This window comes from Notothenia rossii, assembly GCF_949606895.1.
Source record: "Notothenia rossii genome assembly, chromosome: 7".
In the NCBI taxonomy this organism is placed as follows: domain Eukaryota; kingdom Metazoa; phylum Chordata; class Actinopteri; order Perciformes; family Nototheniidae; genus Notothenia; species Notothenia rossii.
The window spans coordinates 75481840-75497180 of NC_136905.1; the positions used below are offsets into that span (position 1 = coordinate 75481840).

General features: G+C 39.9%; 1 protein-coding gene across 1 annotated transcript; it reads right to left on the reverse strand.

The window, feature by feature from the left end:
* Window positions 1–479: 479 nt before the first annotated feature.
* plpp2a (phospholipid phosphatase 2a) lies at window positions 480–15170 on the reverse strand. Its single transcript, XM_079693845.1, has 6 exons — window positions 14901–15170; window positions 4896–5047; window positions 4534–4796; window positions 3865–3922; window positions 2629–2805; window positions 480–1636 (listed from the first exon to the last, which is right to left on the reverse strand). The coding sequence occupies exons 1-6, from the start codon at window positions 14983–14985 to the stop codon at window positions 1478–1480; spliced, it is 894 nt and encodes a 297-aa protein (XP_079549971.1). The 5' UTR covers window positions 14986–15170; the 3' UTR covers window positions 480–1477.
* Window positions 15171–15341: the final 171 nt, after the last annotated feature.

The window sequence follows — 15341 nt, forward strand, 5'->3', positions numbered from 1 at the left end:
GTTTCTTTCTCATTGATGTGACCATTGTGTTGAGTTGGAGGCGGATAACTCCAAAGGCGATTGCAACGCCAACTATCTACACGACTAAATGGAAGTAGAGGTATACACCGACCCTTTTGAAGCAGATCTTAGCATGGTTTTGAAAAGATAATCTCTCAGAGAAGATACAACTACAATTTCAAATATATATTCACAGCACTCTGATCTAGCAAGTGTGTTAACTTGGAAGCAATTAAAGTAAAAACACAATTCTGACGTGGCCCAGCAGCCCCATTCCTTCCTGCGCCTCTGAGGAATCCCACAGCCCTCAGCTGCAGGTCCAGACACGAACACTGCGTCAGGGTGTTATGTACACTTATTTTCAACAAGAGCACAGCAGAGAAGAGCTAAACAAAACACAAAAACCTTCCCTTGCTCACCACAGACTCTTTTGAAATGTCTTTTCTTCTTGTAGTTGAAGTAAGCACTCGTAGACGTCATGCTGGCTAACATTTATGGCAAAGAATTACATAAAACATCCGACAGGCTGAAGAAAATAAATGATTACATTATGTTTAATAGGTTACACATTTTATATAAATGTAAGGAAGATGTCCAGTTTGACTTGAAATGGTGATTGTATAAGCATTGAGGTTCAAGAGAACTGGAGAAAATATGGTTTATCGGATGAGTATTCCACAGTAACGTCTTCATTTGTGTTGTCCGTCCTTTTCCAATTATTTACGTGAAGTTAGTTTGTATAAAGAGAAGAAATCATCAAGTTGCCAGCTCTAAAAGTTGTGTTGTGACGTCACAGCAAAGCCGTGGTAAGCCATTCTTAAAAAGCTACACAGTTTATTAGATACAGTAGTAATACACATAATGAAAATGTTAGTAATACATAATATCAGGTATTTAGTTAAAACAGTCCATTACACAGGCTTATCTTCTAAAAGACGGTCAAATATAGAGACAGGCAGATATAATCTAGCTCCAGTGTAGTTCAAATACAATTCTCATCTGACTGCAGTAAGCAACACAATGGAAAACAATGCCTCTAAGGTTTTTTTCTGAAGGACAGAAAAGTCTTCGGCTGGTGCTTTTGAAATTGACAGATCTCTTTCGCAGTCTTTACTCACTTTTCGGTTTAACTCACAGCATCAACTTCTAAAAACTCTCCTCATAAATGCCACACAGAATTAAAAACAACACAACAATATATATCATTGCACACCGTCAAACAGAACAACACAATCAATCACATATTTCCGCAGCACACGCCCTAAGTGACAGACACAGACGGTGGAGCTGCTGTTCCAACAGATATTTCGTTTTCAAAGCTGTAAAATAGTCGGGAAGCTGTCGCCGAGTGTGGAGCAAGTCTGGATTCCTGGCTAGTGGTTACTGCATTGTGGGTAAGTCACAGGTCCGTGGATAATGGAGCTGCTGTGGGAGAGGTTGAAGGCCCAGGTTAGTAAGAGGAGCTGCTGTGAGGGGCTCATACAGGTCCGGTGTAGTTGTAGTGGTTTCCATGGTTTCCGTGCTGAGGGTCGGGAGGCTGGGGGCTCGGTTTGCGCTCAAGATGTTCGATCTCCGCTGTGTCTGTGTGTGTGCAGGGGGGGGCGCGCTGCTTGAAGAAGTCGGACACATATCGGACCTGAAAGGACAGAAGAGGAATCAATGCCAGAGTATAGGATGAGCTGAGGTTTTAGCTGAAAAAACTCATAACAACTTTGCTGCTCCCAGTCCTGTAATACATCCACTGTCACAGAGGTGTTGACTCAACTTAAAAAGGTCCCCTATTATACTGTTTTTCATCAATATATTATAAGTCTCAGATATATAAAAAACATTTCTCTGAAGTGTTTGGCTCCAAATACCAAACAGATCATTGCAGCATTACCCATAATCCCCTCTGTTTCAGGCCTGTTTCAAAAGTGCTGATTCTCTGTCTGTTACTTTAGATGAAAAATAAGGAGCCACTCCCCACAGAGATATTTGGTTAAAAAGAACACAATGGTGCTCTAGGAGGAGATTCAGGTGATAAGGTAGGGGGGGGGGGGGGGTTACCTTGGTTGGTGATTGGCCAATGGTTACACAAGCCAAAAAATCGTTATGACATCATAAAGTGGCCAATGGCCAATGCCCCATGATCAGCTCATTTTCAGAACAGGTTTTTATATAAATGGATCAGGACAAAAAGTGAGAGAATCTTTTTTCCTGAAACTTTCAGAATCTCTTTACACAGAGGGGACACATGTTTATGTATAAAAGACAAGTAAAAGTGGATTTTGCATAATAGGTGACCTTTAAGTCATATCTTTGGTTGCATATTGTTGGGGGGTTGCATACAATGACATTTGATTTGAATAGAGTCCAAGTTAAAACCAACACTCGAGTCTTCACCAACAGTTAAAGTATTTATTTTTTGCAGGCGTTTCTATTTTTTTTATAGATTAATACATGTTTTTTCTAGTTTCAAGGTCTGCGTTGTACTACAAACGATGCTACACTAAGTTAACAAAACCTGTCCCACTTTACACAAAAGAAGCAAGAAATCAGCATTTTCTTTAAAACAACTGCAGCCATTTTGTATTTTGAAATCTGTCTTTCAGTCTAGACGTCATCGAGACATATTGTTGTACTCACAGTGAGCACGGCGATGAGGGCTCCCTGCAGCAGCCCCACCAGAACGTCACTCCAGTGATGTTTGAAGTCAGACACGCGCGTGTAACCGACGTAGAAAGAGAACAGCAGCAGGAAGAACTGGATTGTGGGTCGAACGAGGCGTGTCCACTTCCCCTGCATCCGGGCCTGGACGTAGAGCTGCACACACAAACAAGATATTGATTTAATTTCCAGATTTAAAACTATTGATTTGTTAATTCTGGTATTTACTGTATTGAGAGAGGATACTGCTGTTAACATTCTTTTGGTCTACAATTTAAAAGTACACAAAAAATATGTTTTACTAAGAAGTAATTTTGTAAATCAAAAATAATGCATACAAATATTTGACCTACAACACTATGATCTTTTTATGTTTAATGACACATTATAGGACGACATTTTTAAACTTGTGATATAAATACTATACTTTTTAAACCTAATTAAATGTTCGTTACATGCTATTTGTTTGACTTTTTATGACGCACTTTACTAGGAATTCTATATGATAGACTATATAATAACATTATTATTTTTGACATACTATGGCTATTCTTTTGTTTTCATGACATTAGCATGGCTCTTTTGTTTTTTACAAACTATTTATTTGGACTTTTTTTGACATGCTATATAATGACCTTTAAGAAACATTAAGAAACGTTTTTTACATTTTTTCTTTTCAATTACATACTATATTATGAAAAACATTTTGTGACATGCTATGACTTATATATATTTGTATTAATGTATCGATTTATAGACATACTATACAATGACTTTGTATGGCACTTTTATAAAAAACTATACCATGACATTTTTATGATTTCTTTTTAATGAAAAAAGGTTAAAAGGTATTTCATACACTGAAAATGTGCTCTTCTCCTACTTATGAGAATGTTATCTTTTTCCCCGTTAGCCAGCCTCAACAGAAAGGTCAGAGGTCAGCTACAGTGCCATATACAAAATGACCTCCAGTCACTCCCTCATAAACCCTAACAGGGATTAAACTGTTGAATCCGTCATCTTCCGGCCATTGTACAGTGTTGTCAATTAAACAAAGGTGTTTCCAAACATCAGCCGTGCGTCTGTGTTGACCCCCCCCCCCCCTCCCCCTCCCCCCCCCTCCTGTTTTGAGTCACTTTTGTGTGTTTTTGGCAAAACAGACATTTCACAGATAGCGACAGAGAGTCTCACAAACAATGACAAAGACACACTCACCGACAGGAAGAGCATGCAGTACATCCCGAAGGACGAGTGGCCGGAGTAGAACGACAACCTGAGGAACGAAACAGAAACAACTCATGAACACAATTCACCTGTTTTTTTCAGTGATTTTTATAAAATTGCTTTGAGTATTCAAGTACTATGTATTAGTATTATGAGGTTTACATGTCTTTTTCAAACAACACAAGCTCTCATAAGAAATGTAATGTGCGATTTGCATATATCAATATCCTTTGTCCTTAACACCATAAAAATAAACGTATCATTTTATTGCATGGCTAATGTCTACATCATATTATACCACCCTGCCAAAAGCAAAGTGTTAAGACAATATTTGTGTATGGGTTGAAAGCCTTCATTCGTTTTGGTTACCAGTTCAAATATGAGCCATCAGAAATGTATTAACTTAATGGTTACACAAGCCAAACAAATCTTTATGACATTAAGTGGCCAAAATCTGATCAGCTCATTTTCAGACAGGTTTTTATATAAATGGATCAGGACAAAAAGTGAGTGAATATGTTTTCCTGAAACTTTCAGAATCTCTTTACACAGAGGGGACACATGTTGATGTATAAGAGACATGAAATTCGATTTTGCATAATAGGTGACCCCTTGAAACTATATCAAACTTCTCTCCATAATAAAGGTTTGGATGGTCACCTGGACTCAGTCACATTGCGATGACTGCCGGTGCAGTTGATCTGCAGCATGTAGCCGTTACAGCTGACAGGGGCGCACACAGACAGGAAGTTCGGACGAGGGCGACCTATAATGAACTTGGCCATGTCGGTCAGTGATTGGCTGACGGATGCTCCAAACAGGAAGGTGCCGACCACCTTGTAAAGAGCTGACAGGTACTGGTTGAACTGGGAGTTTGAGTGCAGGCGCTTCGTGTGCACAAGGTAGGCCTCTCCAGTGGTGATCTGTGCAGAGAGACACAATTCAAGTTTTTCACTTAAATTAGGGAAAAACTTCAGGTAAAATGTGTTTATATTACTGTTTAATAAAACTTTGGGACTGACTATAACGATGGAGCAGGTGATGGTGACGGCCGCCATGGCTCCATGGGAGATTGTGTCTCTCCTGTAGGCATAGCTGATGCTCTTATCATCGCAGTAGATTCCTCTTTGGTATGGAGTGAACCTCAGCGTCAGGATGGCTGAGGGAAGAGCCGCTGCAAGAAGAAAAGACAACTTCAATATAAGGATGAAATCCACTCGACTGCGAAAGAAAAAAGGAAGTTCAAATTATACAATGACCACATCAAACTTTCTTAATGTTGAAGTACAAGGCATCAGAGAGCATGGACATTCACCAAAGCAGTTTTTTACAGACAATCATGGTATATATGCGACACATACTTTTCATCCCAATGGCACAGCATGTGATGACAAGTTAAAATGTACAAACAAGTGGATCACAAGCATAACCTGACAGATGATTTAACACTGAAACTATTTCAAGTGAAAAGCCCTGTTGCTAACACTGAAACTATTTCAATCACGCAAATAACTAACAAAAAATACCCAAATAGGCTATAGTATGCCATAATATTCATCCATCCATCCAATTGGCAAAAAGTCAGTTTATAGTATGCTTAACAAATAATTACAAATGCCATGGTTTAGCAGGTCACGAAAAGTGTCATACACAGTTCATAAAGAAAGTCATTGTAAATGATGAGAGTACACTGAGCTTTTAAAATGATGTCCCATGATGATTAAAAAAACTTTCAGAGACCTTGATGCTTCAATTTTTGAGAGCCACTGTGTATCACTATGTTGACGAGTGAGCTCAGGAAACAGCTAAAAACACACCGATAGATTAATCCTTCAGATTTGGGCAGAAGGTCCCACTCTGCCAAGTCCATTAATTTGTCATCTCTTGAGCTCAGTGGCAACAACTTCACCTCTGCGGGCCGCGGACACTCTTTGGAGTGTCACCATGGAAATACGGGGAGAGGAAAGCCATGACCTTTGACAATGGGGCACCGTTTACACAACGCTGGGCCTGGGAGCTGAGGACCCGGGTGTACACACACACACACACACACACACACACACACACACACACACACACACACACACACACACACACACACACACACACACACACACACACACACACACACACACACACACACACACACACACACACACACACACACACACACACACACACACACACACACACACACACACACACACACACACACACACACACACACACACGTTTTTAATAGTCTGAACTAACAAATAATGTGTGTACCCTTGTTAAATGTTCTTGTTTTTCTGCAAGTGCAAACAAAAGACTGAGTTTAATGAAACACAACAGAAACAGAAACACATAAAGCTGTCTCTTAAATCTGAGCAGGAACAATAGTGGAATCTACAGGATTGATGTCAGGAACCTCTTTTCCTGTTTTTAAAGAGCCTGTCACTGAACTGCTGCAGTTAATGAGAGCGAGGATTGTTTGTTTTTGCAAGCAGGAGTTTTACTGTATATTCACCGGGCAATGCCATAAGAGTGGCTCTCCGAAAACACAGAGCTTCCTTCCTCCAGTGTGTGGCAGGCAGGATTAAATGAGACCACATGAAGACACATAAACATAGAAAAGAAAACATGTTCAGGACGGGTGATTTTGGGAAGGTAATTCCAACATGATGTCATGAGTCCAAATGTGGATGGGTACAGGCCAGGAGAATTAGGTCTGGGGTCCGACACACTGTGGCAGCCTGTCAGCTAGCTGGGAACATTCACAGTGTTTTCTTTTGTCTGCCTGCTGCTTCACACAAGAATATTAAAGTGGCAAATTAAGTTCTTGTATTGCTTTAACTTGTCATTTCCAAGTAAATTGCTGAATTTTGATTAGTTAGTTATAAACCCTGCTTTCGATAGATTTTCTGTCTGCCATCGGGTAAATCTCCTGGGAAAGCTAATGCTCGATTTATGGCACAAAGGAAGTACGTCAACCAGTAAGGTGGAACAATTGAAGTTTCTGTGGAAAACAAAATGTGTGTCCTGTCCAGTGTTGCCAACTATTTCCCAACAACATGGAAAAAGATAGCTCCTATAGTCGCTAAGAGTTGCCAGATAATGTCATATGCTCAATTGCATATTGGGGATGACATTGTGCATTCATGTTCAGTAAAGGTTTGGCTAAGCATGTCCTAAAAGTGGCTAAATCGAAATGATTAAGTGGCCAATTTGGACACCATAGTCCTGTGTTGTCCTTGGTTGCTAGGCTTTGATGAAAACAGAAAGTGATTTGGTTATCTTTGCGACATCTGCTCCAAGAATAAAACCACTTGGAAACACTTGAAGGGGGAAAGTTGCAAAGTTGTATATTACCAGTTTGATATAAAACACTTCAAGTACTTAAAATCAAAGGAAGAAGTAAAACAATTGGAAGCCGGGAAACAAATCTAATAGCATACCAGTAAGAGTGAGAGCTTTCTTGCTTGAAGTCAGAATACACCAACGATATTGCTTTATTGGGTTTCCACTGACTGTCTCAGTATATAGTCGAATGCCCTTAGTTTAGATCACTACACACCGCTAAGGAACTGCCTAATAAGTAATATTTGTTTTCCGAGTGACACTAATGGTATTTGATGACAAGCAGTTTCCTCATTGAAGATCATTTATTTTTATGAAAGGCCCTTCCCTTGCTCTTTACATCTCAGAGTTCATTATTCCAGCAGGGCGAGCACGCGCCCAGCTTCTCTTTGAAGTGAGGCCCACCATTGTTTATTCTGCAGGGTGCAAGGATAACATTTAGATAAGAGGCTGCTGCTGGTTTGACACAAGTCTCTGGTGGCTAACTGCTGCCAGGGTGGGGATGTGAGAGGACAAAGTTGGGCAATGGCCTTACACACACACAGAGAGCAACCACCGCTGAGCTGATTCAACAACAGAATCAGTGAGGAAGTCGATTTCACTTTGTATCAAACATGCTCCAACAGCCTCTGGGAGCCGAGCCCATGGAGGGTTCCTATTATCTGACTGTTTTTATCTGTTCTATTATTACAGAAGACCTGGTATGTTTGTATAGGCCTGTGCTGGGGGGGCCTCCCCTCCTGGGGGCCAGGTCGAGCTGAGGGGGACCGTCAGGAGGTTGATTCCCCAAAATTACTCAATTACTACGCAATATCTTATCAGAAACTATGTGTACAGTTTATTATTGCTCAGTGGCCGAACTAAGAAGGATTAGGAACAGTTAACGTTCTGGTGAACAATAGTACAAAACAGGCTGATTGCTTGGACTGTAGAAGGGCTGCTGGCACCAACGAAGTGCAAAGTTGACTGGATGAATGTTATTCAAGATATCCCAATGCCCAATGACTGTCATACATTAAAGGGGCCCTATAGTGCTTTTTTGCGGGGGGGGGGGGGGTCCCTTACCTGTTGTGCGTTATACAGGTTTCTGTGCATGTAAAATGGTCTCCAAAGGCTAAAATCCCAAGAGTTTCTCTCCCACACACACTTGTGTTTCTGTTGGCCAGCGCTTCGACACATTGTACGTGATATGCTAAAGGGCGGTACATATCTAAGCAGTTGAATAATCACAACAGAGCCGGCCAACTAACCAATCAGAGCAGACTGGGCTCCAGTTTCAGACAGAGGGGGAAAAGAGGTGCTGCAGCACAGGCAGTATGAGAAAAATAAAGAGCTTTTTGAACATTAAAGCATGGAGACATGTCCCAGTAGAGACACAAAATACAAATATGACCCTGAAAATGAGCATAATAGGGCCCCTTTAAAGACATTTTGATCTTGTAGAAGATATTCTCAATCTGTGTAAGACTTTCGTTACTTCCTTATTTCAATTCCTATTACCTGCTTTTGTCTTTCCTTGCATCTGTAATTTCCTTTGTTAAGTGAATCGAAATTTCCAAAACCGTATGCCGAACCTCAAAGTGAATCTTTGACTGGATGACATTTGCTTGTAGTTGAAATTGCTTTGAATAGAGTGAAGCATTGGAGAACTACTGAAAAAGAAAAATGTTTTGGGTACATCTAGTGCTTTTCCCAGCTTGTATCATCCTACTCTGACATTTTACATGTAGCTGTTGAGTGTCTTTTCCTCGATGAACGTTTACAGCTGCAAGCAATGTAGAAATGAGTTCCAGCCTCTCTCTTTCTAAAGAGGCACGCACACACACACACACACACACACAGTTTGTCTTCACTAACAAAATGTCCATAGGGGAGATACAAAAGGAAGAAGGGAGAGTATTGTTTTACGCTTTCACAATCTCTTCTGGCAAGAGCAAACCCCCAATTCCACTTTGAAAAAATAAACATGATGGAATTTGGGATCAGACACAAGTACAACTTCCCCCTGACCCCAGCGGGAAGTGGGAAGTGTTCCTGTTATTCAGCCCCTCAAGATGAGTCTTCATCCTCATAACTGAAACATGATAGGAAACAGAAACAGGTCACCATGTGGAAGGTGAGGATTTATTTGAGGTCAAATCTCAACAGACCGCTGAGAGTCTGCAGCTAGCGGGGATTCACAAGCAGTGTTTCACATCACACTGAGGTGCTCAGAAATCCAATATTTGACTGTTTATTTTTACTTTGCTTAACTTTGGTGCTCATCGCTGTGGGGACTTTTTGTCGGTTCTGTCAATAATGGCTGTCATTGTTATACTTTTTTTTACTGGGTTAACCTTTTACTCAATACATTCAAGCTGTTGTTGGGAAGAAGGCGCATCATTTCCTGAGAGGCAGGGGATTTTTCCTGAGAAAGTCCTGCATGTCCCTAGCTGACCTGGCAAAGTGAACTGTATGCCCAACTTTATGGACTTTTATTGTTCATATGTCATTGTCTTAGACCAAAAACATGTGATGTCCATTACAATGGAGACTGGGTCTGAAGTCGGTTAAAGAGGCCCTATTATGCTTTTGGGGTTTTCCCCTTTCCCTTTAATACTTTTGTGTTTGAATTGTTCTTCGGTACGAATTTATGGTCACACAAAGGAGCAGTTTATACATTCATTCATTTTTGCGGTTTACAGTTGGCAGAAAATCTCAGTGTCAAATGTGTTTTAAAAGTTGTCATGCAATTGTTGGTGTGCATCCAGATCCTGTCATTTTAAAATAAAATGGTGAAGCATTTTCCAAAATGTCCTGGTTCTTATTTGAAGATTTGCAGTTTAAGGAAAAAAACCTGTCTCTTTTGTCCTATGATTTTATTAATCAAGTCACTTTGTGGTTAAAGCTGGTTGGAATGTGGTTGTAAATACTTTTTAGTTGGCATTATGTTATAGATGTCTATAATCTGAACATACTCACTGTTCGAAAGTGTGTGAATAGGAACAAAGAACTTTTACCTCGTCTCTCACATGAAACCACTTCCTGACTGAAAACATGTTCTGAAACCACCACGGTTAATAAATTCAACTACACAATGATGTGTTTTACAAGACACACACACACACCGCATCTCTTTTACATTTTCACACAGGAACATCAGGAAGCAAAAGTCAACACTTCCCACTTGACTTTGACACTTATTTGGCAGAAGCAGATACTTGTGGCAAAATGTTAAATTGTCACATAAATAACAGCGGTTTTCGGTCACAAAAGCTGTTACGAAAACGTGTGTGGCTTTATTTATAACACTAAATAAAAACGGTTTCATTTCCTCACTGCTGATTCTCACCTGAACAACAACAATTGAAGGTCATTGGTGACCTGAGTTGCAATGCTTAACAGATCAACAGAAAATGAATGTGCACCATTTCTATTAATAAGTTAGTCATTTTAATCATGTTAAACACTAGCTCTGGGATATTTGCTGTTTCATAGTATTTGTAATGCTGATTTGTTCAAACAAAACTATGGCACTATGGGAACTTGTTCTGCCATGTTTCCTATTGCCTGGCCAGACAAACAATTATCCTAATAAATAATATCTTTAATTTATGTGCAAAATAAAAAGGTTAAAATCAAGCACCACTTCCATGTTATTTAACTACGATCCAATGGCAGGTTTGTAAAAGATCGCACACTAATAACACGACTCGATATGAAACAACTCCATTTTAAACTATTTTTTGCCTCTTTCAAATTACACGTCATCATATAATTAAGCAGTGTTTAAATGTCTAACCTCAAGTTGTCTTGAACCAACATCCTGTTTTAGCCAAAGATACAGTACATCATTAGAAAGCTTTCAAACACTTTGTCAATGGGTTGATCCAAAAGATATAAGCGGTGAAATTGATATTATGCTGAAAAACGTCTTAATGCTTACAGAGATTCTCAAATTGGGATCAATAAAGTACTATCTTATCTTATCTTAAAGTATGCTTCCTTTTATAAAAATGACAGTTAACTCTGATGTGGAAGTGAGTCATGAAATCATCCAATTGTCTTGTGATTTGCAGAAATACTGCCATTTGCTTTTCAGTCGTAGTAGGTTTCTGACCTCCCGTAGGTTGCTGACCTCCCGTAGGTTGCTGACCTCCCATATCCCAGACTGGGTGTAGAGTGTAGAGATCAAAACTGGGACAAAATGCATTTTACGGCATATTATTGGCATCAATATTAGACTCTGGAACAGATCGAAGTACCTGAACCAAAATATAAGTGAAAATAATGTTGGAAACTATGAATCCAGTGACCTTGAGTTCATCACCAGCTAGTTTTGCTGACAGGCAGCCGGAAAGACAACAGCTCTTCAGTATCCCATCATGTAAAATCACCATTAAAACTGAGACCATCAGCATTAAAACAGTGTTAAAGTTCAGACTGCTTCTTCAGATAGATTTGTTCAGCTTTGAGGGAACAGGAAGTCTTTCTAAACAGAATAGTCGTGTTTAAAAAGAAACAGTTAGAGACAGTTAGCTTAGCACAAAGTCTACAAACAGGGTAAAAAGTTTGCTTGTTGCTTTCTAAAGTTAGCCAAATCTGCTAACTAGCATCTCTATATGCCAACTAGCATCTCTATAGATCCCTGAGTAACACTTCATATGTTTTGTGTAGAATTTGGACAACGAACAAAGTGTATAAAAAGTCAAAACAAAAAACTTAGTTTGGGGATGGGGGTTATGTTTTGGATTATTTTTTGGCCAGAGTGCCAGGATAGCTGTCTGCAGCCTTAATGCTAAACTAAGATAATCGACTGTTGGCTGTAGTCAGACCTGCATTACACAGACATGAGAAAGGGGTATCTGTGTCACGCCAAAGAAAGCAAATATGCTTATTTTGCCAAAATGAAAGTAATCCTAACATAAGAAAACACTAAATAATAAGATCAATGTTACAAAAACTTTAGTAGCCTGGCTTGAGTTATTGCCTTTGAAAAAGTGAAACAATGGAAGAACAGCGCAGTCCGTTCTGATAAAAGTACATGTATTTACTGGCTTGATAGAAATGTAACAAAATATGTTCTGCTGTGTGTGTGTGTGTGTGTGTGTGTGCGTGTGCGTGTGCGTGTGCGTGTGTGTGTGGATAAAGAATAATGGCAGGATGGCTGTTTGACTGCAGAGGGGAAGAGGGAGAAATAACACACTAAACAGAATCAGTTACCATCTCATCACTCAGCACATTCCTGCCATATCTACCACACCCACCCACCATTTTTTCAAATGAGGGGGAATCAAAATCATGATTAAAGCAACAAGGGAGTAAAATAGCCTGACTAAAATATGCAACAGTTAAAAAAAGGACATTTTAAACATGATGTGTGATAAAGTGTTAGTTTTGTACAAGAAGCTTGTAACCCTAAAAACACAAGCAGGCAAAGCATTAGCCTTGGTCTTGTGCAATAGCTAATCACTGTATTTGATATTGACTAAACACGTCTGTAAATCAAAGTTTCCTAGAGCCCCAGGTTATAAAATCAAACTTTTCTCTTAAAACTAGAGTCTAAATTTAGACTTTTTAAAGACTAAGGTGATCAAATATTTGTAATTTTTGGCTGCAAGTTGATGGTTGCCAGTTCATTTTCTTGCAATCAACTACTTTTCAAAGCTCTTATTTGGTCACATTACATATCAAGTGTTTCCCTAAGATCATGTACTCATAATGAGGCATATATTTCAAAGAAAAAATAATCTTGAGTTCAGTAGTACTGATTTTCATATGATCGTTTCAACCGAGTCTACTGAATTGAATATACAGTATAGGAAATATGATAAAGGAAAAAAAATATATTTTCACGCCACATCTGAGACTGACCAAAATGATCCACATATCATACTTTCACTTTATAAAGGCTGGTGACTAACTTACCTCAAAGAGTGACACACTTTCACATTCCTGAAAAACCACAATTGTGGGATGATTCACATGTGAACTGATATGTAGGGATATTATCTTTGACAAATCGTTAATCACCACATCTATGATTTCACAACTATTACTTTAGATTTAACAATCACTTGCATTGGAGATTTGTGTGCTCGCCAACTGGGAAAAACACAACTTGTTTTCTTAATTAAAGTAGCACATCATGCCTTATACAGCGCTACCTCGCCTTGTACCAGCCAATCATTTCCTAAACCAGGCTCATCCCTTAAGCTTCAAACCTTCTAAATGGACCCGCAGGGTGTTGACAGTGGACTTCACGTTTGGATTTGCACACACATGAAAATACACCTAGAGTGAGGAGGGGGTTTCACAGCAGAGTGGTCATTATCATTCCTCCCTGTCAGTCAACAGATGGATCCACAAAAGTATTCATCGTTTGTAGCTGTCCTCACATGGTTTTAACAGCAGGCAAGTTCTATTTTAACCCCATATTTCACCTTCAAAAAATATCTAAAGGAAATCTGTAAAATAAATGACCATCTCTGATGCCCTTCCATATTTCATCATCTCAACTATAACCTCTGTCAGCCTCCAAGTGTCGGGATGTGAGCAAATGTGACACAAACAGCTGGAAGGTGTCATTTCTGTTAATGGTCTTTGTGTCTTCACCGGAGTCCAGAAACAAGTCACAACAAGCTGCTGTGTTCGCTGAATAGTTCTCTCTCTCTCACACACACACAAAAACAGCCCCGTACCCCCACATAACTGTTATCCAGTTTCCAAAACAGGATTTTAACTGTCACAGAGAGATTCATTGACAATGATCTTTGCTCTTCCTCCTAAACCTATGTTTAAAAAAGAAGGGGGCCACAGGGTGCAAGAGGAAAAATATGCTGAAAAAGCAATCACAGAGCCTGACAAAACACAGACACACAAATTCCCTCTTTCTCCAGCTATTTCAGATAGAAAACAAATTACTTATATCTCACACACACACACACACACACACACACACACACACACACACACACACACACACACACACACACACACACACACACACACACACACACACACACACACACACACACACACACACACACACACACACACACACACACACACACACACACACACACACACACACACACACACACACACACACACACACACACACACACACACACACACACACACACACACACACACACACACACACACACACACACACACACACACACACACACACACACACACACACACACACACACACACACACACACACACACACACACACACACACACAAAAATGATTTCAGAGAACAAGTGACAAACAGAAATCAACAGCAACATTCTCACTCACTGTTGGGAAACAATGTGTGGCTTGTTTGAACAAGATAAAGATCAATGCCGAGTTACAACCTTTATTTATACTGCAACACCTGCCAAGTCATGAGTCTAATATGCATATTTTTGCAGAAATAAATTGTGCAAGTCACCTTTTATATAGATGTCAGCAGTTTCTTCATAAAACAATGAAGTGGATTGTTTGTCAAACATCTATAAATTGTGTTTGTGTTGGGCAATCCCATGCGTCACTATGCTAGTTTTATGATAACGTTTTTTTAAACTATCGATTCATTGTTTTCTGATTTAACCCAATAAAGATCACATAGGCCTACTAACGCAGACCAGAGGAGCTGCACAGCCTGAAACTATAGTCATATGTTTTCAGCCATATTGTCCGGAGGGCAGTCACTCACCAACAAAGACACACAGAATATCCACCACGATCAGAATCAACTTCTTTCCTTGCTCTGTCATGTTTCCTCCGATGCCGCTGCACATTCATAAATAAATTGCGTTTTTAAAACATAACAAAGTAGACGGCGGAGTTTTGATATCAGAAACGCCTTAAGTTACTATGGAAAGCAGTGCTATGAGGACGAGTCGACTTGTTCTTCCGGCTCCTCTACCTGTGTGTGTGTCCGATGCTTCAGGTGAAAGCAGAGGACGGGACTTGGAGCTGCGTGCCCTCGGTCCTGCCTTTTTACGCACAGGGGGCGCGTCTTTCCGTACAGACCAAGCTGCATTGAACTGTGCTGCTCACTAAAGATTTTACTTCCCGAAATGTTGCCTGTGCACTGCAGGGAAAATCCCAACTTTTCTCTCGACTTTCCCTTTCTCTGGTTTCGCTTCTGGAT